The 26,493-nt window shown below is 40.7% G+C and overlaps 2 protein-coding genes and 1 long non-coding RNA gene across 9 annotated transcripts in view; 2 read left to right on the top strand and 1 right to left on the bottom strand.

Moving 5' to 3' along the window:
- lrrc3c (leucine rich repeat containing 3C) overlaps nucleotides 1-26,493 on the bottom strand; it is a 163,510-nt gene that overhangs the window by 75,652 nt on the left and 61,365 nt on the right. The gene's annotated exons all lie outside the window — the stretch shown is intronic.
- On the top strand, nucleotides 11,205-11,866 carry LOC116408056. Its single transcript, XR_004220702.1, has 3 exons — nucleotides 11,205-11,240; nucleotides 11,389-11,430; nucleotides 11,821-11,866. It is a non-coding gene; the product is annotated as an uncharacterized LOC116408056 (long non-coding RNA).
- LOC116408051 (serine/threonine-protein kinase dst1-like) lies at nucleotides 12,989-25,331 on the top strand. Its single transcript, XM_031894812.1, has 20 exons — nucleotides 12,989-13,093; nucleotides 13,236-13,271; nucleotides 13,679-13,771; nucleotides 15,266-15,358; nucleotides 15,490-15,549; nucleotides 15,752-15,787; nucleotides 16,075-16,122; nucleotides 16,266-16,313; nucleotides 16,568-16,603; nucleotides 17,588-17,653; nucleotides 18,292-18,348; nucleotides 19,277-19,402; nucleotides 19,970-20,074; nucleotides 20,543-20,633; nucleotides 21,545-21,675; nucleotides 21,866-21,920; nucleotides 22,823-22,898; nucleotides 23,136-23,289; nucleotides 23,964-24,053; nucleotides 25,042-25,331. The coding sequence occupies exons 1-19, from the start codon at nucleotides 13,013-13,015 to the stop codon at nucleotides 24,003-24,005; spliced, it is 1,434 nt and encodes a 477-aa protein (XP_031750672.1). The 5' UTR covers nucleotides 12,989-13,012; the 3' UTR covers nucleotides 24,006-24,053; nucleotides 25,042-25,331.

Here is a 26,493-nt window from a genome sequence, read left to right as displayed (position 1 = left end):
TTTTTTGTCACCGTCGCGACTTTTTGTAAATTGTTGCAACTTTCTCGTAGCTGTTACGACTTGCGCGAATTCGCGACTTTTTTGTAGCGTCACTTTCCTTACGTGACTCCCCTAAGTTTTTTATTATCCTGGGTAAATTATATTTATTAATATATAGTAATTCATCATATTTATGCACCAGAAAATTTATGCTATTCTATATTTTGTTTAAGTATCAAGCATTAGTTATTATGACTGGAAAAAAACTTGACAAGGAGGATTTGGAACTGTGTATAAGGTAAGCCTCTCATGGAAACCCCCAATGAAATGTTGGTTGTAACCACAGTTATGATGAAAGTGCTATCACTGTTTCCCCCAAGATATAACTAATAGCTACCCTAATTTAATCTAATATCAGTGCTGTCCAACTTTTTGCATGTAATTGGTCAGTTTCCCAGTATATAAAATATACACTAGCCAATTGTGTATGTCATTGGGCAGCCTGGGGCCAGGAAAGTGTCTTGGAGACTCATATTTTTCCTGTGATCTGTTGATGCAGATCATGTAGGGTTTTATTCGTTTTTTGATATCTCCATTGGGATTCTTCATTATTCCTTTACAGAGAATTTCTTCAGCTATTTCTCCCATTAGAAGGAGTTATAGTTGAAGGTAAAACAGTTGTAGCAGTAGTGTCACCACTTTATTCTCCATCTTTGTGTACTGTATTGCCTTGAGTGACAGAAGACCAAGTTAGGACAATTTGATTTGGAATCATAGAGCAAGTAAATGTGCTCACGTTCATAAAATTATTTTCCTCTCCCAATGTTTTACTCGAAAGGCTACAAAATACATCATAAACCTCGTGGCAACCCTGTCACGTTTCTAAGTTTAAGTAAAAAAATAACAAGAAAATGTTTCTGTTTGTGTTACAGGCAAAATATCGAGAGACCCACTACCCTGTGGCTATAAAGATCACAGAAATCCAAAAGGTAATGAACCAGAGGCCTGAGGCTTTTAATACATTTTCCTACAGTGGTGTAACTATGGAGGAGGTGGGCTTTGCAGCCATGTGGGAGCCCTGGGGAGGGGGCCTGGACTGTGGGGTCTGCTTCCTCTATAGAAACCCTACCTGAGAGCTGGTGGGGAGTGGGGGACGTGTGGGGCAGGCTGGTAGGGGTGTACACCTGGCCCCTCTGAAGATTTTTTTGCATGGGGACCTGGCCATATACAGTAACACCACTGTTTTACTGTATATCTGAAGACTCGTTGTACTGTGTTTTTAATTAGCTACTGTAATTAGCTACATGTAAATTTCACCATATAAACTATGTATATGTAAAGAGAATCAGTTAAAGTTACCAGATGCTAAATCCTCAACAAAAGTTTAATCTCTCTTGTGCCATAAACAACGAGGGCCAGTTAAATGTTGCCTTTAATGCTCACAAAGCTACCAGACTCTTTAATAACTAGTCTTTACCAACAAAAGGTAATCCCTTATACAATACTTTTCTCCCGTGGCACCAACATTTACCATGTCAATCTGGCACCTAATTAGAAGTAAGAGTCACCATCCATTTTAGGTAACTGTAGTATTACTACTATGGCACATTAGCAAATCGGCATTTAGAAGGGTCTTATTTAGCAACTCGGTGCCTTTATTTGCTTCACTTTCCCTATGGTGCCAAGCCGCTCAGAGAAAGACACAGACCTTTTGCTCTCAGTTTTATTATTTTTAGGCCTTATTATTTTATTCTTTTAGGCAAATACAGTACATGTTTTGTTCTGATACAACTGTTTCTCTATAAGCGCTTATATATTCATAATAAACACCTTTCCTTGTTCCTATGGCTCCCCCACTTTTTCTAACTCTGAACCGCAGTTACCAGGTGACTAGCTCTGCAAAGTTTGGAGACCTTAGTATTAATATTTAAAGAATGGCAGCAGTTTAAATTTAAACATATGAAGTGTATAGCTGAAATCTGATTGGTTGTTGTTGGCCCCGCCCACTTTTCTAAACTTGGAACATAGTCACCCAGTGACAAACTGTGCAAAGTTTGGGGACCCTGACATTAAACATATGAGAATGGCAGCAGTTAAAATTTCCCCACTGAAAACAATGAAAGAAATGTGATTGGCTTTTGGCGGCCCCGCCCACTATTTTTAACCTCAAGTACGAAGTCACGCAGTGACTGACTGTGCAAAGTTTGCAAACTCTGGCATCAAACCAATAAAATTCAATAGGTGAAATCTGATTGGCTGTTGGTGGCCCCGCCCACTTTTTCAAAACTAAAACTGCAGTCCTCTAGTGACCAACTGTGACAAGTTTGGGGACCCTGGGGTTAATACTGTGAAACTGGCAGCAGGTTGGATTTCCCCATTAAAAGTCCATAGGTAAAATCGGATTGGCTGTTCACAGCTCCGCCCCCTTTTGGGCATCCAACAATCATCATATTTTCATTCAGGCTGAGCCCATCACTATGTGATTCAAGTTTGGGGAGTGTGGCCTCAAAGCTGTAAGATTGGCATCAGTTTCAATTTTTCCATAAAAGTCAATGGGTAAAATTTGATTGGCTGTTGTTGGCCCCTCCCACTTTGCAGTCTTTTTAAAAAAAACAAAAAAAAACTTGAATGCATAGTCACCCAGTGACTGACTGTGCAAAGTTTGGGAACTCTGGCATCAAACCAATAAAAAATCAATAGGTGAAATTTGATTTGAAAAGTGGGTGGAGCCACCAACAGCCAATCTAAAACTGCAGTCCCCTAGTGACCAAGTGTAAAAAGTTTGGGGACCCCGGCGTTATTACTGTGAGACTGGCAGCAGGTTGGATTTCTGCCAAATCAATAGGTAAAATCTGATTGGCTGTTAAAAGCTCCGCCCACTTTTGGGCATCCAACAATCATCCTATTTTCATTCAGGCTGAGCCCATGACTGTGTGATTCACGTTTGGGGAGTGTAGCCTCAAAGCTGTAACATTGGCAGGATTTTCAATTTCCCCATTAAAGTCAATGGGTGAAATTTGATTGGCTGCTGTTGGCCCCTCCCACTTTGGGGTCATCCAACAAATGTTGCTGCTTCATTCGGGGTGACCCTATGATTATGTTATTCAAGTTTGGGGGGTGTAGCTTCAAAGCTGTAAGAGTGGCAGCAGTTTGAAAATCTTCCCTGTCAAAGTCAATGGGAAAATTGGGGGGTTCAGAGGGGGGGGCGCCACAAAAAGATGGGGGGCCGGATCACTTAGAAAAGCACAAGCAAGCTTGAACTGTTTGCCCCCTGTTTCCTATTGCAGCCCCGAAGGGGGAGGAGTCTGACGTTTGTACCAGTTATATGAGTCCCTAGCATTAAACTAGTAACAGCATTTACTGGTCATCTCTCAAACGTCTCATAGACTGGGGTATTAGCAGCCTGATACCCTGGGGCTTTATACCTGTGTGGCACAAATTACACTTATACAGCTATAGGACCCAATATCCAGAATGCTCGGGGCCAAGGGTATTCCGGATAAGGGGTCTTTCCCTAATTTGGATCTCAATACCTTATATCTACTAAAAAAATCAATAAAACATTAATTAAACCCAATAGGAATGTTTTGCATCCAATCCAATCCAAGGATTATTTATATCTTAGTTGGGATCAATTACAAGTTACTGTTTTATTTCTACATAGAAAATTTTAAAATTCTGAATTATTTGATTAAAATGGAGTCTATGGGAGACAGACATTCCGTAATTCGGAGCTTTCTGGATATCGGGTTTCCGGATAAGGGGTCCGATACCTGTACATTGATTTTCTATGAGACAAGTGCCGATTATATTTTTTATTTCCCCTTGGAAAAACCTTTCTTTGTGATATAGGATTTATGGGGCAGAAAGTTCCGGTAGCTGCAGTATTACTGGCTACATTTCTATTTTATTTATTAACATTTATTCATAAAGCGCCAACATATTCCGCAGCGCTGTACAATTCTAGGACATTGTTCTCAAGCTGCAACTTCTGATTGGTTGCTGTTCCATCATCTTGGGTGGCCTCTATGACATCATAATGGTTTCTCACTTGGAGCAGAAGAGCTGAGTGGGGAAGCATTGTGACATCACTAAGTGACAAGCTGTAGCAGTAACAGCCAACGGCTTCTCACTTTCTTTGGAGCCAGGAGAGGTGAGCGCATCGCTTTTGTTTTCTCTTATAAGTCAATATTTTGGGGCTCACAGACACACGGTGGCAAAAATATGATATTTTTTTAAGCAAAGAAAGCTTGCTTTATAATGTATTGCATAGAGTCACTATATACCAATTGGCAATTAGCCTAGTTTGTGATCATTATGGTGTCTGGCCTTCATTTTGCCTTTTTTCCAAATGTAAACTGTAAGATTCCACCAAATAACACAAAAAAATCTGATTTTCCTAAATAGGCAGCTATCAGTAATATAGGCCTGCGTGCCATAAAACCATTAATCCAATATTTCAGTATTCTCAGGTACATGCAGACACAATTCACGTAATATATCATTGTTTAACTAATTGTAAAACTCCCCCCCCGTCCCATAGCTGGTTAATTATGATCCCATACTTACAGAGGCAAGATAATAATTTTATATTAATCAATTATATTGGGGCTCGTCGTTTGCCCAGAAGCAAACACCTATAGCAACCAATCTGACATCATAATGGTTTCTCACTTGGAGCAGAAGAGCTGAGTGGGGAAGCATTGTGACATCACTAAGTGACAAGCTGTAGCAGTAACAGCCAACGGCTTCTCACTTTCTTTGGAGCCAGGAGAGGTGAGCGCATCGCTTTTGTTTTCTCTTATAAGTCAATATTTTGGGGCTCACAGACACACGGTGGCAAAAATTGAATATTTTTTTAAGCAAAGAAAGCTTGCTTTATAATGTATTGCATAGAGTCACTATATACCAATTGGCAATTAGCCTAGTTTGTGATCATTATGGTGTCTGGCCTTCATTTTGCCTTTTTTCCAAATGTAAACTGTAAGATTCCACCAAATAACACAAAAATCTTGATTTTCCTAAATAGGCAGCTATCAGTAATATAGGCCTGCGTGCCATAAATACCATTAATCCAATATTTCAGTATTCTCAGGTACATGCAGACACAATTCACGTAATATATCATTGTTTAACTAATTGTAAAACTCCCCCCCGTCCCATAGCTGGGTTAATTATGATCCCATACTTACAGAGGCAAGATAATAATTTTATATTAATCAATTATATTGGGGCTCGTCGTTTGCCCAGAAGCAAACACCTATAGCAACCAATCTGCAGGAAGCATTTTCTGTTCACCTGTTTTTAAGCAAACGTCTTATTGGTTGCTAAGGGTTACCACTCCTGGGCAAACGTAGTGCCTTTTATTATATATGGGGGTTTGCGCTGTATATTGAAATAGGAATGTACTACATGAATTGCACCCTAAGTTGCACAGTATTGCGCCTGTTACCATAGCAGCAGCTATCCTATAGACTGCACAATAACTAATAAGCCCAATGTTATTAAGACTAATAGACTGACAGTAGATTTTTGGTAAACTTAAATTATTTTTAACATTTCAAACTTAGGGGCCGATTTACTAATCCACGAACGGTCCGAAGGCGTCCGAATGCGTTTTTTCGTAATGATCGGTATTTTTGCGATTTTTTTCTTCGCCGTCGCGACTTTTTCGTATGTCCCACGATTTTTTCGTCGCCGTCACAACTTTTTCGTATATTTTCCGCAACTTTTTGGTCGCCGTTGCGAAAAAAATCGGATTGGTTTTTCCGCCATTTACTATCACTGAATACGAAAAAATTGCGACGGCGACGAAAAAGTCGCGCAAAATACGATAAAGTCGCGACAGCAATGAAAAAGTCGCTACGGCAATGAAAAAGTCGCTACGGCAATGAAAAAGTCACTACGGCAATGAAAAAGTCGCGACAAATACACTAATCCACGAACGGTCCGAAGGCGTCCGAATGTGTTTTTTCGTAATGATCGGTATTTTTGCGATTTTTTCCGTCGCCGTCGCGACTTTTTCGTCGCCGTCACAACTTTTTCGTATATTTTCCGCAACTTTTTGGTCGCCGTTTTGAAAAAAATCGGATTGGTTTTTCCGGCATTTACTATCACTCAATACGAAAAAATTGCGACGGCGGCGAAAAAGTCGCGCAAAATACGACAAAGTCGCTACAGCAATGAAAAAGTCGCTACGGCAATGAAAAAGTCACGACAAATACACTAATCCATGAACGGTCCGAAGGCGTCCGAATGCGTTTTTTTGTAATGATCGGTATTTTTGCGATTTTTTTTTTGTCGCCGTTGTGACTTCTTCATATGTCCCGCGATTTTTTCGTCGCCGCTGCGACTTTTTCGTATATTTTCTGTGACTTTTTGGTCGTGGTTGCGAAAAAAATCGGATTGGTTTTTCCGCCATTTACTATCGCTCAATACGAAAAAATTGCGGCGGCGACGAAAAAGTCGCGCAAAATACGATAAAATTGTGATGGCGACGATAAAGTCGCGACAAATACAAAAAATCACAACGGCGACAAAAAAGTCGCACAATTTTCGTTTCCAATACGTTTTTTTCCCTTGCGGGATTCGGATTCGTGGATTAGTAAATGTGCCCCTTAGTATATCATAGTGAGTACATCCCCTCTATATTATTTATGTACGATATATGTACTGTATGGTATATATGTATATTGAGCCATACATGCCCAACCCCATAGCTTATTATTACAGAGAAAAGGGAATCATTTAACCATGAAATAAACCCAATAGGGCTGTTCTGCCCCAATAAGGGGTAATTATATCTTAGTTGGGATCAAGTACAGGTACTGTTTTATTATTACAGAGAAAAGGGAATCATTTAACCATGAAATAAACCCAATAGGGCTGTTCTGCCCCAATAAGGGGTAATTATATCTTAGTTGGGATCAAGTACAGGTACTGTTTTATTATTACAGAGAAAAGGGAATCATTTAACCATGAAATAAACCCAATAGGGCTGTTCTGCCCCCAATAAGGGGTAATTATATCTTAGTTGGGATCAAGTACAGGTACTGTTTTATTATTACAGAGAAAAGGGAATCATTTAACCATTAAATAAACCCAATAGGGCTGTTCTGCCCCAATAAGGGGTAATTATATCTTAGTTGGGATCAAGTACAGGTACTGTTTTATTTCTACATATTACTCCAAAGAAAGTTACTGTTACAACTTGTCACTTAGTGATGTCATAATGGTTCCCCCATTATGACATCATAATGGTTTCTCACTTGGAGCAGAAGAGCTGAGTGGGGAAGCATTGTGACATCACTAAGTGACAAGCTGTAGCAGTAACAGCCAACGGCTTCTCACTTTCTTTGGAGCCAGGAGAGGTGAGCGCATCGCTTTTGTTTTCTCTTATAAGTAAATATTTTGGGGCTCACAGACACACGGTGGCAAAAATATGATATTTTTTTAAGCAAAGAAAGCTTGCTTTATAATGCATTGCATAGAGTCACTATATACCAATTGGCAATTAGCCTAGTTTGTGATCATTATGGTGTCTGGCCTTCATTTTGCCTTTTTTCCAAATGTAAACTGTAAGATTCCACCAAATAACACAAAAATCTTGATTTTCCTAAATAGGCAGCTATCAGTAATATAGGCCTGCGTGCCATAAATACCATTAATCCAATATTTCAGTATTCTCAGGTACATGCAGACACAAACCACCTAATATATCATTGTTTAACTAATTGTAAAACTCCCCCCCCCCGTCCCATAGCTGGGTTAATTATGATCCCATACTTACAGAGGCAAGATAATAATAATAATTTTATATTAATCAATTATATTGGGTCTCGTTGTTTGCCCAGAAGCAATAACCTATAGCAACCAATCTGCAGGAAGCATTTTCTGGTCACCTGGTGAATGCTCTTTTTCCGTAATGATCAGTATTTTTGCGATTATTTCGTCGCAACTTTTCCGTATGTCCAGCGATTTTTTCATTGCCGTTGCGACTTTTTCGTATATTTTCCGCGACTTCTTGGTCGCCGTTGTGAAAAAAATCGGACGGCAATGAAAAAGTCGTGACAAATACACTAATCCATGAACGGTCCGAAGGCGTCCGAATGTGTTTTTTCCTAATGATCGGTATTCTTGCGTTTTTTACCGTCGTGACTTTTTCGTGTGTCCCACGATTTTTTCGTCGCCGTCGCGACTTTTTAATTTATTTTCCGTAACTTTTTGGTTGCCGTTGCGAAAGAAATCGCATTGGTTTTTCCGGAATTTACTATCGCTCAATACGAAAAAATTGCGGCGGCGACGAAAAAGTCGCGCAAAATACGATAAAGTCGTGATGGCGACGATAAAGTCGCGACAAATACAAAAAATCACAACGGCGACAAAAAAGTCGCACAATTTTCGTTTCCAATACGTTTTTTTCCCTTGCGGGATTCGGATTCGTGGATTAGTAAATGTGCCCCTTAGTATATCATAGTGAGTACATCCCCTCTATATTATTTATGTATGATATATGTACTGTATGGTATATATGTATATTGAGCCATACATGCCCAACCCCACAGCTTGTGTCTGATACTGATTGTAAACTCTACTGAGCAGGGATTTAGCATTATTGCCTCCAGAATGATATGTAGCTGCCAGATAGCAATACAAGCCAACTAATAACATTACTAATATTACAGGAAAGTAATTGTACAGCAAAAATAAATTGTACCTTTTCTTCTCTCCTTATAATTTCAACCCACAGTCTAGATATTCTAGAAAGGAATGGCTCGAAGAGTTTTGAAAAATTTATTTTGTTGTTTTTTTCCCCGATTAAAGAAAAAGAAGGTAAGGCTGCAAATTCTTAGTGCTGTTTGAATGTGGAATTTAGTGATTGTGTGTGAGTGTAGGTTGTGTAGAATACGGTTACAAAGCCCCTCTGTAGGGCTAATATCCCTCCCACAAGAAACCAGCACAAGGCAAGTTCTGGGAGGGGGTCAGTCCAAAGTGTCCCGGCAAATCAATAAACCGCTAAATTCCCTCATAGCATGCATAGGGAAATATAATAACATTTGAGGGGAGGCCCCGTTTTAGATCTTGGATATACAATAGGAATTAGGCCTCTCTTGGCACAAATGAAGGGTACTACAGGTTGGCCTGGAAGTGTAGCTAGTAGGAGAGTAAGACCTGATGTAGTTTGCCTCCAACATAAGACGCCATTGGGGTAGTTCACAAGAAGGCTGTGGCCTTGACTAGATGTTTAGTGAGACAGAGTTTGATAAACCAGCCCCCTAATATATAAACCTTCTATTCATAATGACGGCATCAAGTCACTTTATAACTAACAAGTCTTAATGATACAGATTTCCATGCGGCCTATGAGTTATGTGTGCCATGACTGTAAAGGGTTCTTTTATGCTGAATAACTGACCCTACTTTTTTTTCTTTAAGAAAAATAAACCTGCAACAACTCCAGTGGATGATGATGTAAGTAGGAAATAATAACAATATGATGCATTATTGGTATTTAATTAAGAATAAGCAACGCTCTTGGCAGTTGACAGTAGCCATGAGATCACATGATTTGTGTACATGCTTGCGAAGCATACTACTTACCCAAAAGTCATGATCAGTGTCACATTATAAAGAATGGGTGGCACATGGGGCATATTCTCCACTGTAATGCCCAGAGAATCACCCCAAACTACCACTGTTGCTCCCCAATCCAAGAGCTTTTTGCTTGATTTTGCATAGTATCTTTATACAAATACAGGTATAGGACCCGTTATCCAGAATGCTCGGGACCAAGGGTATTCCGGATAAGGGATCTTTCCGTAATTTGGATCTCCATACCTTAAGTCTACTAAAAAATCAATAAAACATTAATTAAACACAATAGGATTGTTTTGCATCCAATAAGGAATATTTATATCTTAGTTGGGATCAATTACAAGGTACTGTTTTATTATTACAGAGAAAAAGGAAATCAGTTTTAAAATTCTATATTATTTGATTAAAATTGAGTCTATGGGAGACGGGCTTTCCGTAATTCGGAGCTTTCTGGATAATGGGTTTCTGGATAAGGGATCCCATACCTGTAATATAATTAGGCAGATTATATTTTTTGCCTTACAAGAACCTAGAAACTATTGATAGCAACTGGTAAAATCTATATATTATCTATATGAAGCAACCAAGTCTAAAGCTTTTGGATTCAGCTAGATAACTAATCCTTCACAAACATTCACCAAAACACTAAATGGAATCCAAACCTGATTTTTTTTTTTATATATGAGCAAAAAACAAAAATATTGCATGATTCGATTCGGTGCATCCCTAACAAAAAATATATTGGTGTTAATATTTCAAACTTTCATTTGTTAGATTCCCATTGAAGAATGCCTAATAATAGAGCAGAAAGATGCAGGAAACATTTTTCAGGTAAGCCACTAAAGGAAATGGTGAGCCGTAGTCTTACTTTTACCATCATTTTTTATTTGTTCCTTTACCCTGCTAGAAATTTCCATTTCTGAGGGTGGAAAGGACTAGAGACTTAGAAACACAGGGAACCTTATATATGTACTTTTTTTTACCCACAAATCCTAGCGCTTACATCTCATTTATGCTAGGCCTGGCTAGGACCCACTATGAATAGAGTAGTTGGAGTTTTAGAGCTGAACCTTATGCTTTATCTGCCCTTATGAACACCTTTTACATCTCAGTGGGGCTCACATGTAATAAAGGTTGGGGATCCCTATAGTACGGTATTATCCCTATGTTTGTATGGCAAGACTTTTATCTTTCCCCATGAATCTATACACATAGCAGCAGTAGGGACAGACTAAATGGAAAGGAAATTGAGCCAGACCATTTTTATTGGGTTCGGCACGAACATGTAAATATGTAAAAAATGCTGATGCATTGGTGCGCATCAGCATTTTTTATTTTATATATATATACTAATGCTTAGTGAAATGTATATTAATATCACAACCCCAGTATTTCTGTTAATACTCTCTATATATAGAGCTTTAAAATCTCTTTATTCTTTCCCAAAGGATGTAGAACCTCCAGCTCAGACTCCTCCAGCTGCTAGCTGTGTAAGTACAATCCAAAGGCCTTTTAGTTACTAGAATTCCTATTTGTTTAGAAGTTAGGTGAAAGCAAAGGGGCTATTTTAGGACACACCTGGGCTAGTGCCTGCCATGCATAAAACTTATAATATTTCTCTTTTCTTTAAGGACGGAGACGCTGTAGAAGGTCCATCAGTTGAATGCGTAAGTAGAAGTGATTTCAGCAAATATCAATATCTATATTAAGCACGCAACAAACATGTGTGTGTTTATATACAGTAATACTCTCAGTATGTCTAGTAATGGGCTTTCTATGTATAGAGCCTCAAAATCTCTTTATTCTTTCCCAAAGGATGTAGAACCTCCAGCTCAGACTCCTCCAGCTGCTAGCTGTGTAAGTACAATCCAAATGCCTTTTAGTTACTAGAATTCTTATTTGTTTAGAAGTTAGGTGAAGGCAAGGGGGCTATTTTAGGCCACAGCTGGGCTACTGGAGGCCAGTAGGACAAATCAGACAGCAATGAATTAAAATAGTAATGAAAAACATTTGTGTATATAAGATTATAAGTAACACTATAACTGATACATGGTAAAAAACTGTATATGCCCAGTCAGGCAGCACGTTATGGGTATGTGAAAGAAGGGTATGAGCGCAATCACAGTAGCCTATATTGTGCTGGGCAGTGATATTAGATTCTAAGCAAGTTTTGGAGCCCCTTCATCCACTGACCTGTTTAAAGGCCCTGCCATGCATACAACTTATTATATTTCTCTTTACTTTAAGGAGAGAGAAGCTGTAGAAGGTCCATCAGTTGAATGCGTAAGTAGAAGTGATTTACAATAGAATAATAGAATCCCTGAACTATATATTAAGCACACAATAGACATATGTATGTTTATATACAGTAATACTCTCAGTAGTATCTCTAGTAGTATCTCTAGTAATGGGCTTTCTATGTATAGAGCTTAAAAATCTCTTTATTCTTTCCCAAAAGGATGTAGAACCTCCAGCTCAGACTCCTCCAGCTGCTAGCTGTGTAAGTACAATCCAAAGGCCTTTTAGTTACTAGAATTCCTTTTGTTTAGAAGTTAGGTGAAAGCAAAGGGGCTATTTTAGGACACAACTGGGCTACTGCCTGCCATGCATAAAACTTATAATATTTCTCTTTTTCTTTTAGGACGGAGAAGCTGTAGAAGGTCCATCAGTTGAATGCGTAAGTAGAAGTGATTTCAGCAAATATCAATATCTATATTAAGCACGCAACAAACATGTGTGCGTTTATATACAGTAATATTCCTAGGGGCTGATTTACTAATCCACGAATCCAAATCCGAATGGGAAAAATTCGGATTGGAAAACGAACATTTTGCGTCTTTTCCGTATTTTTTGCGACTTTTTCGTAGCCGTTACGACTTGTGCGAATTGTCGCGACTTTTTCATAGCCATTATGACTTACGCGAATTGTCACGACTTTTTCGTATTGAGCGCTCGAAAAATTCGCGAAAAAGTCGCAAAATACCGATTACAAAAAAAACGCATTCGGATGCTTTTCGGACGTTCGTGGATTAGTAAATGTGCCCCTTAGTATGTCTAGTAATGGGCTTTCTATGTATAGAGCTTAAAAATCTCTTTATTCTTTCCCAAAGGATGTAGAACCTCCAGCTCAGACTCCTCCAGCTGCTAGCTGTGTAAGTACAATCCAAAGGCCTTTTAGTTACTAGAATTCCTATTTGTTTAGAAGTTAGGTGAAAGCAAAGGGGCTATTTTAGGACACAACTGGGCTAGTGCCCTGTCATGCATAAAACTTATAATATTTCTCTTTTCTTTTAGGACGGAGAAGCTGTAGAAGGTCCATCAGTTGAATGCGTAAGTAGAAGTGATTTCAGCAAATATCAATATCTATATTAAGCACGCAACAAACATGTGTGTGTTTATATACAGTAATACTCTTAGTATCTCTAGTAATGGGCTTTCTATGTATAGAGCCTCAAAATCTCTTTATTCTTTCCCAAAGGATGTAGAACCTCCAGCTCAGACTCCTCCAGCTGCTAGCTGTGTAAGTACAATCCAAAGGCCTTTTAGTTACTAGAATTCCTTTTGTTTAGAAGTTAGGAGAAAGCAAAGGGGCTATTTTAGGACACAACTGGGCTAGTGCCCTGCCATGCATAAAACTTATAAATATTTCTCTTTTCTTTAAGGACGGAGAAGCTGTAGAAGGTCCATCAGTTGAATGCGTAAGTAGAAGTGTTTACATAGAAATAAGGGAATCTAATCACAAAGCGGCATGTCCGGTATTAGGGTTTGTTGGCCTGTGTGTAAGCTCCTCCGCTAGCATCTCCTCACTTGTGTGTCTGTACCCAAAGGCACCATGTCAGCCTGGGCGCAGACAAGTTTCTGTAGCAAAATTCATTTCATGTGTGTGCACCCAGGCCAACTCAGTGCCCCTAGTTGCAGACACACAAGTAAGCGAATGCCAGCACAACGGCTCATTCTGGGCCTGCAAATTATAATAGGCAAGCAGAAAATCTGTCCCGTTGGGCCGTAGCCTTATAGATATTTTGCACTCCTATATTTGCACATTTTTTTGACTGCTTTCCATCCTTTTGTGCATAAAATTGATCAGCTATTTCTACCTTTTTAGATTGAAAACACACCAGAAGCATCAGAGAAGAAAGAAGAATCTCTGTGTGTTCCTGTCTTGAAGGACGATGAATCTATGGAAATTGATGGAGATGTAAGTAGAAAAGCTTGACATTAGTGATGGGCGAAATGTTTCGCCAGGCATGGATTCGCGGCGAATTTCCGCGTTTTGTCATTGGCGGATTGTTTTGTGAAACGAATGGAAAAATTTGCCGCCGAAAAATTCGCCGCACATCCAAAAATTGTCGGCGGCGTCAAAAAAGAATAGCCGCGCGACGAAATTATAGCCACGGGCGACAAAATAATAGCCGCGGACGACAAAATAATAGCCGCGGGCGACGAAACAATAGCCGCGTCACAAAATAATGGGCGCGGGCGACAAAATAATAGCCGCCGGCGACGAAACAATAGCCGCGCGACAAAAGAATAGTCGTGGGCAACAATTTTTTTTGTCACACAACATTTTTTGTCGCACGAACTGATTCGCTCATCACTACTTGACATAACAATTACACCTTGGGTAAAAGGGGGGGCTTGAATAGCATATCATTGCAACCCTATATTTGCACATTTTTTTTTACTGCTTTCCATCCTTTTGTGCATAAAATTGATCAGCTATTTCTACCTTTTTAGATTGAAAACACACCAGAAGTGTCAGAGAAAAAAGAAGAAGAATCTCTGTGTGTTCATGTCTTGAAGGACGATGAATCTATGGAAATTGATGGAGATGTAAGTACAAAAGCTTGACATTAGTGATGGGCGAAATGTTTCGCCAGGCATGGATTCGTGCCGAATTTCTGCGTTTTGTCATTGGCGGATTGTTTTGTGAAACGAATGGAAAAATTTGCAGCCGAAATTATAGCCACGGACGACAAAATAATAGCCGCGGGCGACGAAACAATAGCCGCGTCACAAAATAATAGCTGCGGGCGACAAAATAATAGCCGCCGGTGACGAAACAATAGCCACGCGACAAAAGAATAGTCGTGGGCAACAATTTTTTTTGTCACACAACATTTTTTGTCGCACGAACAGATTCGCTCATCACTTCTTGACATAACAATTACACCTTGGGTCCTAGGAAAAAAATCGCCAGATTTTGCGCAACTTTCGGAATGGCTACGAAAAAGCCGCAACAATTTTCCGAAAAATCGCAAAATACCGATCATTACGAAAAAAACGCAATCGGGCGCATTCGGCCCATTCGTGGGTTAGTAAACGTGCCCCCTTGGGTAAAAGGGGGGGCTTGAATAGCATATCATTGCACCCCTATATTTGCACATTTTTTTGACTGCTTTCCATCCTTTTGTGCATAAAATTGATCAGCTATTTCTACCTTTTTAGACTGAAAACACACCAGAACCATCAGAGAAGAAAGAAGAAGAATCTCTGTGTGTTCATGTCTTGAAGGATGAAGTATCTATGGAAATTGATGGAGATGTAAGTAGAAGAGCTTGACATAACAATTACACCTTGGGTAAAAGGGGGGGCTTGAATAGCATATCATTGCAACCCAATATTCACATTTTTTTTTACTGCTTTCCATCCTTTTGTGCATAAAATTGATCAGCTATTTCTACCTTTTTAGAGTGAAAACACACCAGAACCATCAGAGAAGAAAGAAGAATCTCTATGTGTTCATGTCTTTAAGAATGAAGAATGTTTGGAAAGTGATGGAAATGTAAGTAGAAGAGCTTGACATAACAATTACACCTTGGGTAGTAAAAGGGGGGGCTTGAATCACATATCATTGCAACCCAATATTTCTATTTTGCCAATACTCACTGTGCTTTTCTGCTATTGCCCCAACAGGTATATTACTCATTTAAGACTGGAGGGTCACCAAGATCAGAGCCTCCACACACGGATGATGTAAGTCTGACGGCGTGTTGGGAATATTGCAATATTAGAATCCTATTTGGTATTTTTAGGATTGGTGTTAACCAATTCTTCTCCAAAATGTTAGAATAAAACTATAGGGTTCACTAATGCATTAGCACCCAGCCCAATAAAGCCTTTAATGAGAGAGGGACTGCCATGCATAAAGCTGATCATATTTCTCTTTTTCTTTAAGGATGGAGAAGACTTAGAATTTGTAACAGCTAAAAGTGTGAGTAGAAGAGGGTAACACAATATAATGCATAATAACGTCACACCTTGCTTTATTACACAAGGCTTGCTTATCTTGATTTAATTGGAATTTAGGGTTCCTTACTATTTTTTTGGGGGGGTGGCAAGGCCATAATGCAAAGCCCTATGGAAAAGTATGGAGCATCCCAAGCCTAAAACAGGATGACTTTCTATTATTTTATGGGCTCAGACAAAGAAAGTTTTGTATAGTACATATATATTTAATTGACACCTTTATATTTACAACACCTTTTCTGATCCCTTAAGGCTGAAATTCCTCCAGAACAAGAAGCACTGCCTCCAGTTGCTGACTATGTAAGTACTCCAACCCTCTAGCACCCAACACAGTGCCATGACATGATACAAATTCATATGGATCTTTCAAAGAAAGGTTTATATAGTACATATATATTTAATTGACACCTTTATATTTACAACACCTTTTCTGATCCCTTTAGGCTGAGAATCCTCCAGAGCAAGAAGCACTGCCTCCAGTTGCTTACTATGTAAGTACTCCAACCCATGTTACAAATTCATATGGATCTTTCAACCTGGCCATACACTGGCCAATATGAGCTGCCAACTCAATTTGGTAACTCATTGGCTTGTGTATACAGCCAAGTCAATGTCCTGTCCAAAATCACCCAGGTTTCCATTTTCCTGCATTATGATTGGATAACTGATAATATCAAATTAGCACAATTTGGCATTATGATGTTGTGTATAAAAATGATGATGTTGTTTCTTGCTTTCCTTTTAGAATGAACAGGCAATAGGAATTCCAGTGGTTTATGATGTAAGTAACGTGTTTATTATGTATAATGACATGAAAGAAAGCTGTACTATACAAGACAAGTTCAATATTTTGCCATTATTTCCTATATAATCTTATGCCTTTTTCACACCGCTTCCATTACACTGATCCATTGGTTTGGCCAATAGCTAGAATAATCAGATCTACAGCAGAATGAGAGTATTTATGCCCCTCCCACCTCCAGATCAACCAATGTGTCTCAATCTGCTTTCCAAAAAGAGGGATTCAGTGCATGTCTATCCACATTAAAGGGGATAAAGTTGATTGGGAGAGTGAAATAAAATTATTCTATGTAGTATTGAAGTGGTTGGCAACTTTATCAAGTATTTAAGGGCTAATTAAGGTAACTAATTTTGCTCACAATCTACTAAGCAATAGCAACCAATCAGCAAGTAGAAATATGTATTTGGTTGCTGCTGGGTTACTAGACCTAGGGGCCTATTTACTAATCCCATGAACGGATCGAAAGCGTCCAAATGCGTTTTTTTCGTAATGATCAGTATTTTGCGATTTTTTTTGTCACCGTCGCGACTTTTTTGTAAATTGTTGCAACTTTTTCGTAGCTGTTACGACTTGCGCGAATTGTCGCGACTTTTTTGTAGCCGTCGCGAAAAAAATCGGAAAGGTTTGGCCGCGTTTACTAGCGCTCAATACAAAAAAGTCGTGACAATTCGCACAAGTCGTAAGGGCTACGAAAAAGTCGCAACAATTCACGAAAAAGTCGCGACGGCGATGAAAAAAATTGCAAAAACACGAAAAAGTCACAGAATGTTCGTTTCCAATCCGATTTTTTCTCATTTGGGATTCGGATTCGTGGATTAGTAAATCAGCCCCCTAGTGTACACTTTCCTTACGTGACTCCCCTAAGTTTTTATATTATCCTGGTAAATTATATTTATTAATATATAGTAATTCATCATATTTATGCACCAGAAAATTTATGCTATTCTATATTTTTGTTTAAAGTATCAAGCAGTAGATTATTATGACTGGAAAAAACTTGGACAAGGAGGATTTGGAACTGTGTATAAGGTAAGCCTCTCATGGAAACCCCCAATGAAATGTTTGGTTGTAACCACAGTTATGATGAAAGTGCTATCACTGTTCCCCCAAGAGTATAACTAATAGCTTAACCCTAATTTAATCTAATATCAGTGCTGTCCAACTTTTTGCATGTAATTGGTCAGTTTCCCAGTATATAAAATATATACTAGCCAATTGTGTATGTCATTGGGCAGCCTGGGGGCCAGGAAAGTGTCTTGGAGACTCATATTTTTCCTGTGATCTGTTGATGCAGATCATGTAGGGTTTTATTCGTTTTTTGATATCTCCATTGGGATTCTTCATTATTCCTTTACAGAGAATTTCTTCAGCTATTTCTCCCACTAGAAGGAGTTATAGTTGAAGGTAAAACAGTTGTAGCAGTAGTGTCACCACTTTATTCTCCATCTTTGTGTACTGTATTGCCTTGAGTGACAGAAGACCAAGTTAGGACAATTTGATTTGGAATCATAGAGCAAGTAAATGTGCTCACGTTCATAAAATTATTTTCCTCTCCCAATGTTTTACTCGAAAGGCTACAAAATACATCATAAACCTCGTGGCAACCCTGTCACGTTTCTAAGTTTAAGTAAAAAAATAACAAGAAAATGTTTCTGTTTGTGTTACAGGCAAAATATCGAGAGACCCACTACCCTGTGGCTATAAAGATCACAGAAATCCAAAAGGTAATGAACCAGAGGCCTGAGGCTTTTAATACATTTTCCTACAGTGGTGTAACTATGGAGGAGGTGGGCTTTGCAGCCATGTGGGAGCCCTGGGGAGGGGGCCTGGACTGTGGGGTCTGCTTCCTCTATAGAAACCCTACCTGAGAGCTGGTGGGGAGTGGGGGACGTGTGGGGCAGGCTGGGTAGGGGTGTACACCTGGCCCCTCTGAAGATTTTTTTGCATGGGGACCTGGCCATATACAGTAACACCACTGTTTTACTGTATATCTGAAGACTCGTTGTACTGTGTTTTTAATTAGCTACTGTAATTAGCTACATGTAAATCTCACCATATAAACTATGTATATGTAAAGAGAATCAGTTAAAGTTACCAGATGCTAAATCCTCAACAAAAGTTTAATCTCTCTTGTGCCATAAACAACGAGGGCCAGTTAAATGTTGCCTTTAATGCTCACAAAGCTACCAGACTCTTTAATAACTAGTCTTTACCAACAAAAGGTAATCCCTTATACAATACTTTTCTCCCATGGCACCAACATTTACCATGTCAATCTGGCACCTAATTAGAAGTAAGAGTCACCATCCATTTTAGATAACTGTAGTATTACTACTATGGCACATTAGCAAATCGGCATTTAGAAGGGTCTTATTTAGCAACTCGGTGCCTTTATTTGCTTCACTTTCCCTATGGTGCCAAGCCGCTCAGAGAAAGACACAGACCTTTTGCTCTCAGTTTTATTATTTTTAGGCCTTATTATTTTATTCTTTTAGGCAAATACAGTACATGTTTTGTTCTGATACAACTGTTTCTCTATAAGCGCTTATATATTCATAATAAACGCCTTTCCTTGTTCCTATGGCGGGAAAAGCAATATGTCAGTTTGCAATAACGGTTTGTATTTTTCTATACTTATTCTCTGTTGTATAGAGATACACTGAAGAAATCAAAGAACTAGAGGAGGTGTATCTGATGCAGAAAGTCTCTGGACACAAAAATACCGTGGAATATTACGGTTCCATGATCAATGTCACTCCAGAGTCAAGCCAGTTATGGGTAAGGAAATATTCATCATAAATTGTTTTAGCAGAAAAAAAAATACACTGACATGGGCCAATCCCATCTGAATGCTGTTATCCCCAATATGCCTACGTTTAAGTAAAGAGGGTCTAACAATAAAATTGACCTTTTGCTCAATGTCAATCAAATATGAGGGTGCTACTGAATCCATATATCTATAAATTATCCTACCCCTCTGCACCATTTCCAATTATACACTGAGTAACATGGAAAGGAATAGGGTGGGACACGAGGGGCATTACTTGTAAGGGTAAAACAGAAGATGAGGTAGCCAGCTCTGGCTAGAAAGACCAATTATCCCATAAGGCTTTTTCCTCATAAAATGGCAGTAACGGCAGTAAGAGCACCAACTGCTACTGTCTGGCATCTGTATTGTCTGTAGTGGCCTGCAGAGAAATACGATTAATCCAATAATCCACTAGTAGGTATGAAATCTTATGAGAAGGGTAATGGAAGATAGAATAAAAGGTGTGTGTAGGTAGTGTATAGTGTTTATGGTCACGTTTGTAGCTTATTTGGTCTGCATTCTCTCACTTATTCTAGTGCATTATGGAATATTGTTGTGGCGGATCCCTATATGACCTGCAGAAAATGTACAGATCCCTCCCAGAGTATGCAATTCAGTACATATCTAGAGAAGTGCTAGAGGTAAGCCTGGCTTAACCTTAATCTTTTTCTTATATATAATCTCATATTTTTCAACAGGGGGCACTTTATTTATTATAATACGCAAGTTTCAGTGAGTCATGTGACAGAAATTACATCACTAAGCGCCATTTATAAGGATATTATTTACAGGATATCAATGGCTTTTGTGTATTATATATATGTCAGTAAAGTGCGGGCTGGCCCGATACCCACGGGTGGGTTTGTGCCGACCTCAGCACAACAAATGCGGATTGCGGGCGGGTTCTGGCTGAGTTCTTCCACTCGCCCTTCCAGCCTGCAAACCTTACACTGCCGGCAGCTCTCTTCCAGATTCTCTAGTATCACTAATATATATATATATATGCACATCTGTATCTAGGGTGTTTTAGGATAAGAAATATAATGTTCCATTGATTTCTTAATTATCCATGGAGAATAATCACTATTTGTGCTCATTTATCTTATTAGGGCTTGAACTACCTACATGAGAAATGGATTGTGCACCGTGATATCAAATGCATGAATATCACGCTAACCTATCCAGCTAAAGTTAAGATAAGTAAGTAAAATTCACTATTTTTTTTAAATTCAAGCATTCATAGTTAATAGCTTAAATAAATGTGGGGTAGGGGTGTTTTGAGTCTGCAATTTGACATGTATAACTAGGATGTATCAGCAGGCCCGGATTTGTGGGGGACCTCTCGGGACCTCTCCCCACTGCTCCGTATGGGAGTTTAAAGGTTTGCGCATGCGCACTCACACCTGCGCACGGGGGGGGGGGGTGTCGCGCGTTCGCGCATGCGCACAGGGGGCGGGGCGACCAACGGGGGCGGCCTCGGGGAGCCCTGAAGATAAATCTGGCCCTGTGTATCAGTCTTTTTTACTCTTATTGTGTGGGTGAGAAATCGGGTAAATGGGTTAGGCCAGAGATCGCCAAGCGAGCGGATCTGCGCCCGATATCCCCACCAACGGGTGGGCGATATCGGGGAGCGTGTAGTTAAAAAAAATAATTTGATCGTTTGGCCCTGGGGCCAAGCGATTGAATTATACTGGCGGCAAGGGGCAGTCGGTTCGAGAACCGCATCAATGAGCCGATGCGGTCCCCGATATGACGGAATTTTCTAACCTGGCCGATCGAGATCTGGCCAATTTCAGGCCACATATCGGTTGGGCAGGCCCCTCGTTTCTGCCCCTACACGGGCCGATAAGCTTTTGAATCTGTCCAAGGGACCCATATCTGCAGCTACAATCTGCCCGTGTATGGGGACATTAACACTAAGGGGGGTTACCTCTGAGATTGAGCCCTTGCGACTGCATTCTTCGGGGGTTATTCTCGCTTTAAACTGTAACAGCTACAAAAAGATGGCGCAAAATAAAAACAGGGTGTGTAGCGGTTGCAGAAATGATAAAGATCTGCTTTGCTGCGTTACCCATGCTGCAAGAAACATTTTATGTATGCTTCTGTTTCAGTTGATTTCGGGCTGGCTGTGCAGTTAAGAAGCCCAGATGACATTACAAGTGGTACCTGTGGAACAACCTGTTGGATGGCGCCAGAAGTTATTGCCTGCAAATACTATCGAAACTGCACATATGGCTTAAAGGTGAGTTGCAAGCTCTGTAAATATAGTGCATTCAGCGGCACTAGTGTTCCTACTAACTCACTGCCAATAGCACTTTAGTCTGGAACATGCAGCGCTGCAATATCTAATTCATCAGCCCCTACAGTTATAGATTATGTACAACTCCGCACAGACATTAACTTACTCATTTTCTTTGTATTTTTATTTCCAGTGTGATATCTGGTCGTTTGGCATTACCGCCATAGAGATGGCAGAAGGACTGCCACGTAAGTAAAACACAAATTTTGTAACTTTAGTTAAGGCTGCTTCTAAGGTGAATACTGTGCCTCAGTGGGCGCTATTCAGTACCTTTTAGCCAACTTTGTTTCCTGATATCAAATACATTTGGCCCTACATTCTTATAAAATATTTAATTGACTACAGGGATAGAGTAAGACAGCTACTTCTTGCCGGCCCTGAGTAGGGGCCATAGAACAATGGCAGAATAGCCTTGTGAGATGATAGACAGTCAGTCACTATTTATTGGGCTGGGGGGCTGTTTGTGCCTCTGGGTACTGGGAATGCCAGAGGGGCTGTAATATGCCACAGACAGTCACTATTTATTGGGCTGGGGGGGGGCTGTTTGTGCCTCTGGGTACTGGGAATGCCAGGGGGGCTGTAAGGTGCATCAGACAGTCACTATTTATTGGGCTGGGGCTGTTTGTGCCTCTGGGTACTGGGAATGCCAGGGGGGCTGTAAGGTGCCATAGACAGTCACTATTTATTGGGCTGGGGGGGCTGTTTGTGCCTCTGGGTACTGGGAAAGCCAGGGGGGCTGTAAGATGCCACAGACAGTCACTATTTAGTGGGACTCTATGTGGCTGTTTGGGCCTTTGTGTTCTTGAAATTCCAGGGCCTACTTTAAATCCCAGTCCACCCCTGTTCCCTCCCCTAACTTACTTATCATTCAAGCCAACAGTGGGTGCAGGCCAGAAATACAGCCTGTAATACAACCGACCTTATGGTAGATAGTAGTATTAGAGTTAGAATTAGTAGTATTACTTAGGGCACCAATACTACCTGGCCTTTGAATCTCATAGCATTCATGCTTCCCATGATATACAGTAATATGTGCTTTGGATATCATCAGTGCTCTGCAGTTTTTAATATGCTGTTTTATATCCTTTAGCTTACTATCACGCGTTTGATCCAGCGGCCCTCATTTACACCTATGAGGCGCCCACACTATATGAACGAAACTATTGGTGAGTCCTTCTACAGAATTCTCTATGTCTTTTAACTAGCAATTCTCTTCCAAGATTGGTATTCTAGTCCACAATTCTGATGAAGTATTGCTATTGGCAAATGTATATAGAACTATTACACACTGAGACGTGTAATTGTACTAGGACCGATTTTTATCATCTATCATATAAGGAACATATCATATTTTAATCAAAACATCCCTTGATTAAAGCTGAATATTTACTGCTTTTTCCCAGGTCTGAAAGTTTTGAGGATTTCCTAGCGCTGTGTTTGATAAAATCACCTGATCAAAGACCGACGGCCAAAATGCTTCTCGAACACAGCTTTATAAAGGAACAACCAATGGCCGATAGCATGGAGAATTGGTTAATGGATTATATCTACAGTGTGGTAAGAGCATTTTTTTATACAAATAATGTAACTGTTTCAATGTGTTTTATACTCTTTATCTTTATATCCATAACATTTAGTCATTTCAGAGTAGACCATTCTTTCTACTTTGTCGTCACTTAAGGTCCCCATACACGGGCCGATAGATATTGGTCCCTTGGACCGACTCGGCAGCTTATTGGCCCGTGTAGGGGCAGAAACAAGGGGCCTGCCCGACCGATATCTGGCCTGAAATTGGCCAGATATCGATCGGGCAGTTTAGAAAATCCCATCGGATCGGGGACTGTATCGGCTCGTTGATGCGGTCCCCGAACCGACTGCCCCATTGCCGAATTCGCCTACATGCCTCCCCGATATCACCACTCGTAGGTGAGGATATCGGGTGAAGATCCGCTCGCTTGGTGACATCGCCAAGCGAGCGGATCTGCCCGTGTATGGCCAGCTTTAGTCCTTTCACAGATACATAACCATTTTTGTAGGAGATGAAAGGAATACAGGCACATGTGACCCATACGGATATCACAGCCCTGCTCCATCTACACACAGGATCACAGCTCCCTCTCTATGTCATATACATATCAGACAGCACAGATCACACATTAGTAATATGCTGCTTTAATATACAGTTATTTAGCATGGAAATCCATTTTTGCACTTGTCTCTTTCTTTTATAGTACTGGAATGCTGAAGGGTACGGCCCAGAAAATGCCCAATAAGATACACTGAGGAGTAGTGGCAAATAAGGACTATATCGGCTATTTAAGGTTGGTCTAGCATTTCAAGTTCATGGTGTTATTAATCATATTTTGTTTATTATACTGAAATCTGTGTTAAGTTGGAAGACACTCCCAAAGAAGCTAAATAATAGGCCGAAACCCCATAAAGATGCAACTGCTTATTCCTATTTATCTATTAGAGAGATACTGACACTTGATATTGATATACTGACACCCTGCCTGCCGCTCCCCATCCCCAAACTCTGCCACTCGGTTTCTCACATTTCTTTCTCAGAACCTAGGAATCTAGTCATCCCTTTAGTATCTAGGGCAGGGGTGGGCAAAATTTTTGGCTCAGGGGCCACATTGACTTACAGACGGCCCGGGCCGGACCAGCGTTACGCCCAGGGCCGCCATTAGAAATCACGGGGCCTCTCAGCTCCCACCCAGCACCCTGCAGCTCCCCACCCCAGCATCCTTCAGCTAACCCCCAGCATCCTCCAGCTCCCCCCTCAGCATCCCACCAAGCATCCTCCAGCTCTACTCCCCAGCATCCTGCAGTTCCACCCAGCATCCTTCAGCTCTCCCCAGCATCCTTCAGCTCCACCCCAGCATCCTTCAGCTCCACCCCAGCATCCTTCAGCTCCACCCCAGCATCCTTCAGCTCCCCCCTCAGCATCCTACCCAGCATCCTGCAGCTCCCCCCAGCGTTCTTCCCATCATCCTGCTCAACATCCTCCCACCAGCTCCCCCCCCAGCGACCTACAGCTTCCTTTGGCTCCATCCTCCAACGACCCGCCCCCGGCTCCCGCTCCATCTGAAGTTTTATACGGTTGCGCCCCGTGCGTTCTGACGTCACGTGCACGCACGGGGCGCAACCAATCAGAAGTCGGCGGGCCGGATTAAAAAGGCAAACGGGCCGGATGTGGCCCGCGGGCTGTAGTTTGCCCACCCCTGATCTAGGGCCAGGGAGGAAAAGGGTTTATGAAGTTTTTAAAAATGCATCTTCTCACACATTTTTCTTTGATCTAACCAGCTACAGTCATGGAACAGTGGGCCTACGTTACATGTTCCTGAATGGCAAGTCTTCTTAAAGGTCCTCAGGAACTGCAGCCATAATGATTCCATCTAATGGACTGCGGCCACAATGGAGCTGGACCTGGACTTTGGAATGAATGTCTGCGCTGGCTGAGAAGAGACTGCCAATAAGAAAGCAGCCAGCGGGTGGTGGAGGGTTTAAGGATTCCAACATCCTTGGGAACTAAGTTCCCAGCCAAGTTTTGTAAATATGTCCGTAAATAAAATTGTAATATATTTTGTCTGTGTTTTGAATGATCCCTTTGTGAAAAATTTAGCACTGAAACAAAGAATCTTTTAATTTTTTAAAGCCTTTTGATTTTGATTTTTTTAAGTTCAATAACAAACAGTTGTAGAAATTATCTGTAGAGATAGACTATTTTTAGCCCCACTATGGTTTCTGTGTTACAGATCATTTCAGCCACAGGGCTGTATTTGTATATAGGCGCCCAAGGGCCTGTGTTTAGGGCAGCAGCTTTTGGCTTATGGGGGGGTGGCCCTCGGGTGCCTATATATAAAAATTTTTTTAAAAAAGAAAAAAAAACTTCACCCAGCCTATTATCTAATAATAATAATAATATAATGCATCCATCAATGCAAGCCTGTTTATTGGTTGCTGGTGTCAGTGACCCCCTACAACCAGATTTTCAACTGCAGGATTTAATGAAGCAGAATTGGAAATCTATTTTAAAAAAACATATAAAACGGTCATAGAAATTTACACCCTGTATATTAGGGGTTTGTGTGTTATGTGGGGCAACATGTGTGTGTGTTTGCCCTTACAGAACCTGGTTCCAGTACTTTAACCTGCTCTGTATCTGCCTTTATTGGCTCACCCCGTATCTAGAAGGTACAAACATCAATAAACCCACCTAAAATAAAAGTGGATGCATGTAGGCATAAGTTTAGCTTGGTTATTATATACTCATACATATAAATAGTAGACACCCCAAACAAAAATGGCACCCCCCCTCCACTGAATGGTAAAACCCATAGTGCAAGTACAATATAGGCCTGAATATGGACCCCCAGTTTTGCCGTATGTGACATCTTCAGCTTGAGTTACGATGCTCTCTATAGTGGCCAAGCAAGGTCCCCATACACGAGCAAATCCGCTCGCTTGGCGATGTCGCCAAGCGAGCGGATCTTCACCCGATATCCCCACCTGCAGGTGGGCGATATCAGGGAGCATTTAGGTAAAAAAAAAAAAATTTGATCGTTTGGCCCTGGGGCCAAATGATCGGATTATGTGGGCGGCAATGGGGCAGTCGGTTCGGGGGCCGCATCAACGAGCCGATGCGGTCCCCGATCCGACTGGATTTTCTAACCTGGCCAATTGATATCTGGCCAATATCAGGCCAGATATCGGTCAGCCACGCCCCTCGGTTCTGCCCCTACACGGGCCGATAAG

The sequence above is a fragment of the Xenopus tropicalis genome, chromosome 10 (genome assembly GCF_000004195.4).
Source record: "Xenopus tropicalis strain Nigerian chromosome 10, UCB_Xtro_10.0, whole genome shotgun sequence".
Lineage (NCBI taxonomy): Eukaryota > Metazoa > Chordata > Amphibia > Anura > Pipidae > Xenopus > Xenopus tropicalis.
This window is presented reverse-complemented; position numbering and strand designations above follow the sequence as displayed.

What these genes read in the sequence shown, in the direction of transcription:
- LOC116408051 (XM_031894812.1), top strand. Translation starts at nt 13,013, where the DNA reads ATGTATAGAGCCTCAAAATCTCTTTATTCTTTCCCAAAGGATGTAGAA. An exon ending in TATCTAGAGAAGTGCTAGAG is followed by an intron (nt 20,075 to 20,542) that starts GTAAGCCTGGCT and finishes TTATCTTATTAG; the next exon opens with GGCTTGAACTACCTACATGA. An exon ending in ACTGCACATATGGCTTAAAG is followed by an intron (nt 21,676 to 21,865) that starts GTGAGTTGCAAG and finishes TTTTATTTCCAG; the next exon opens with TGTGATATCTGGTCGTTTGG.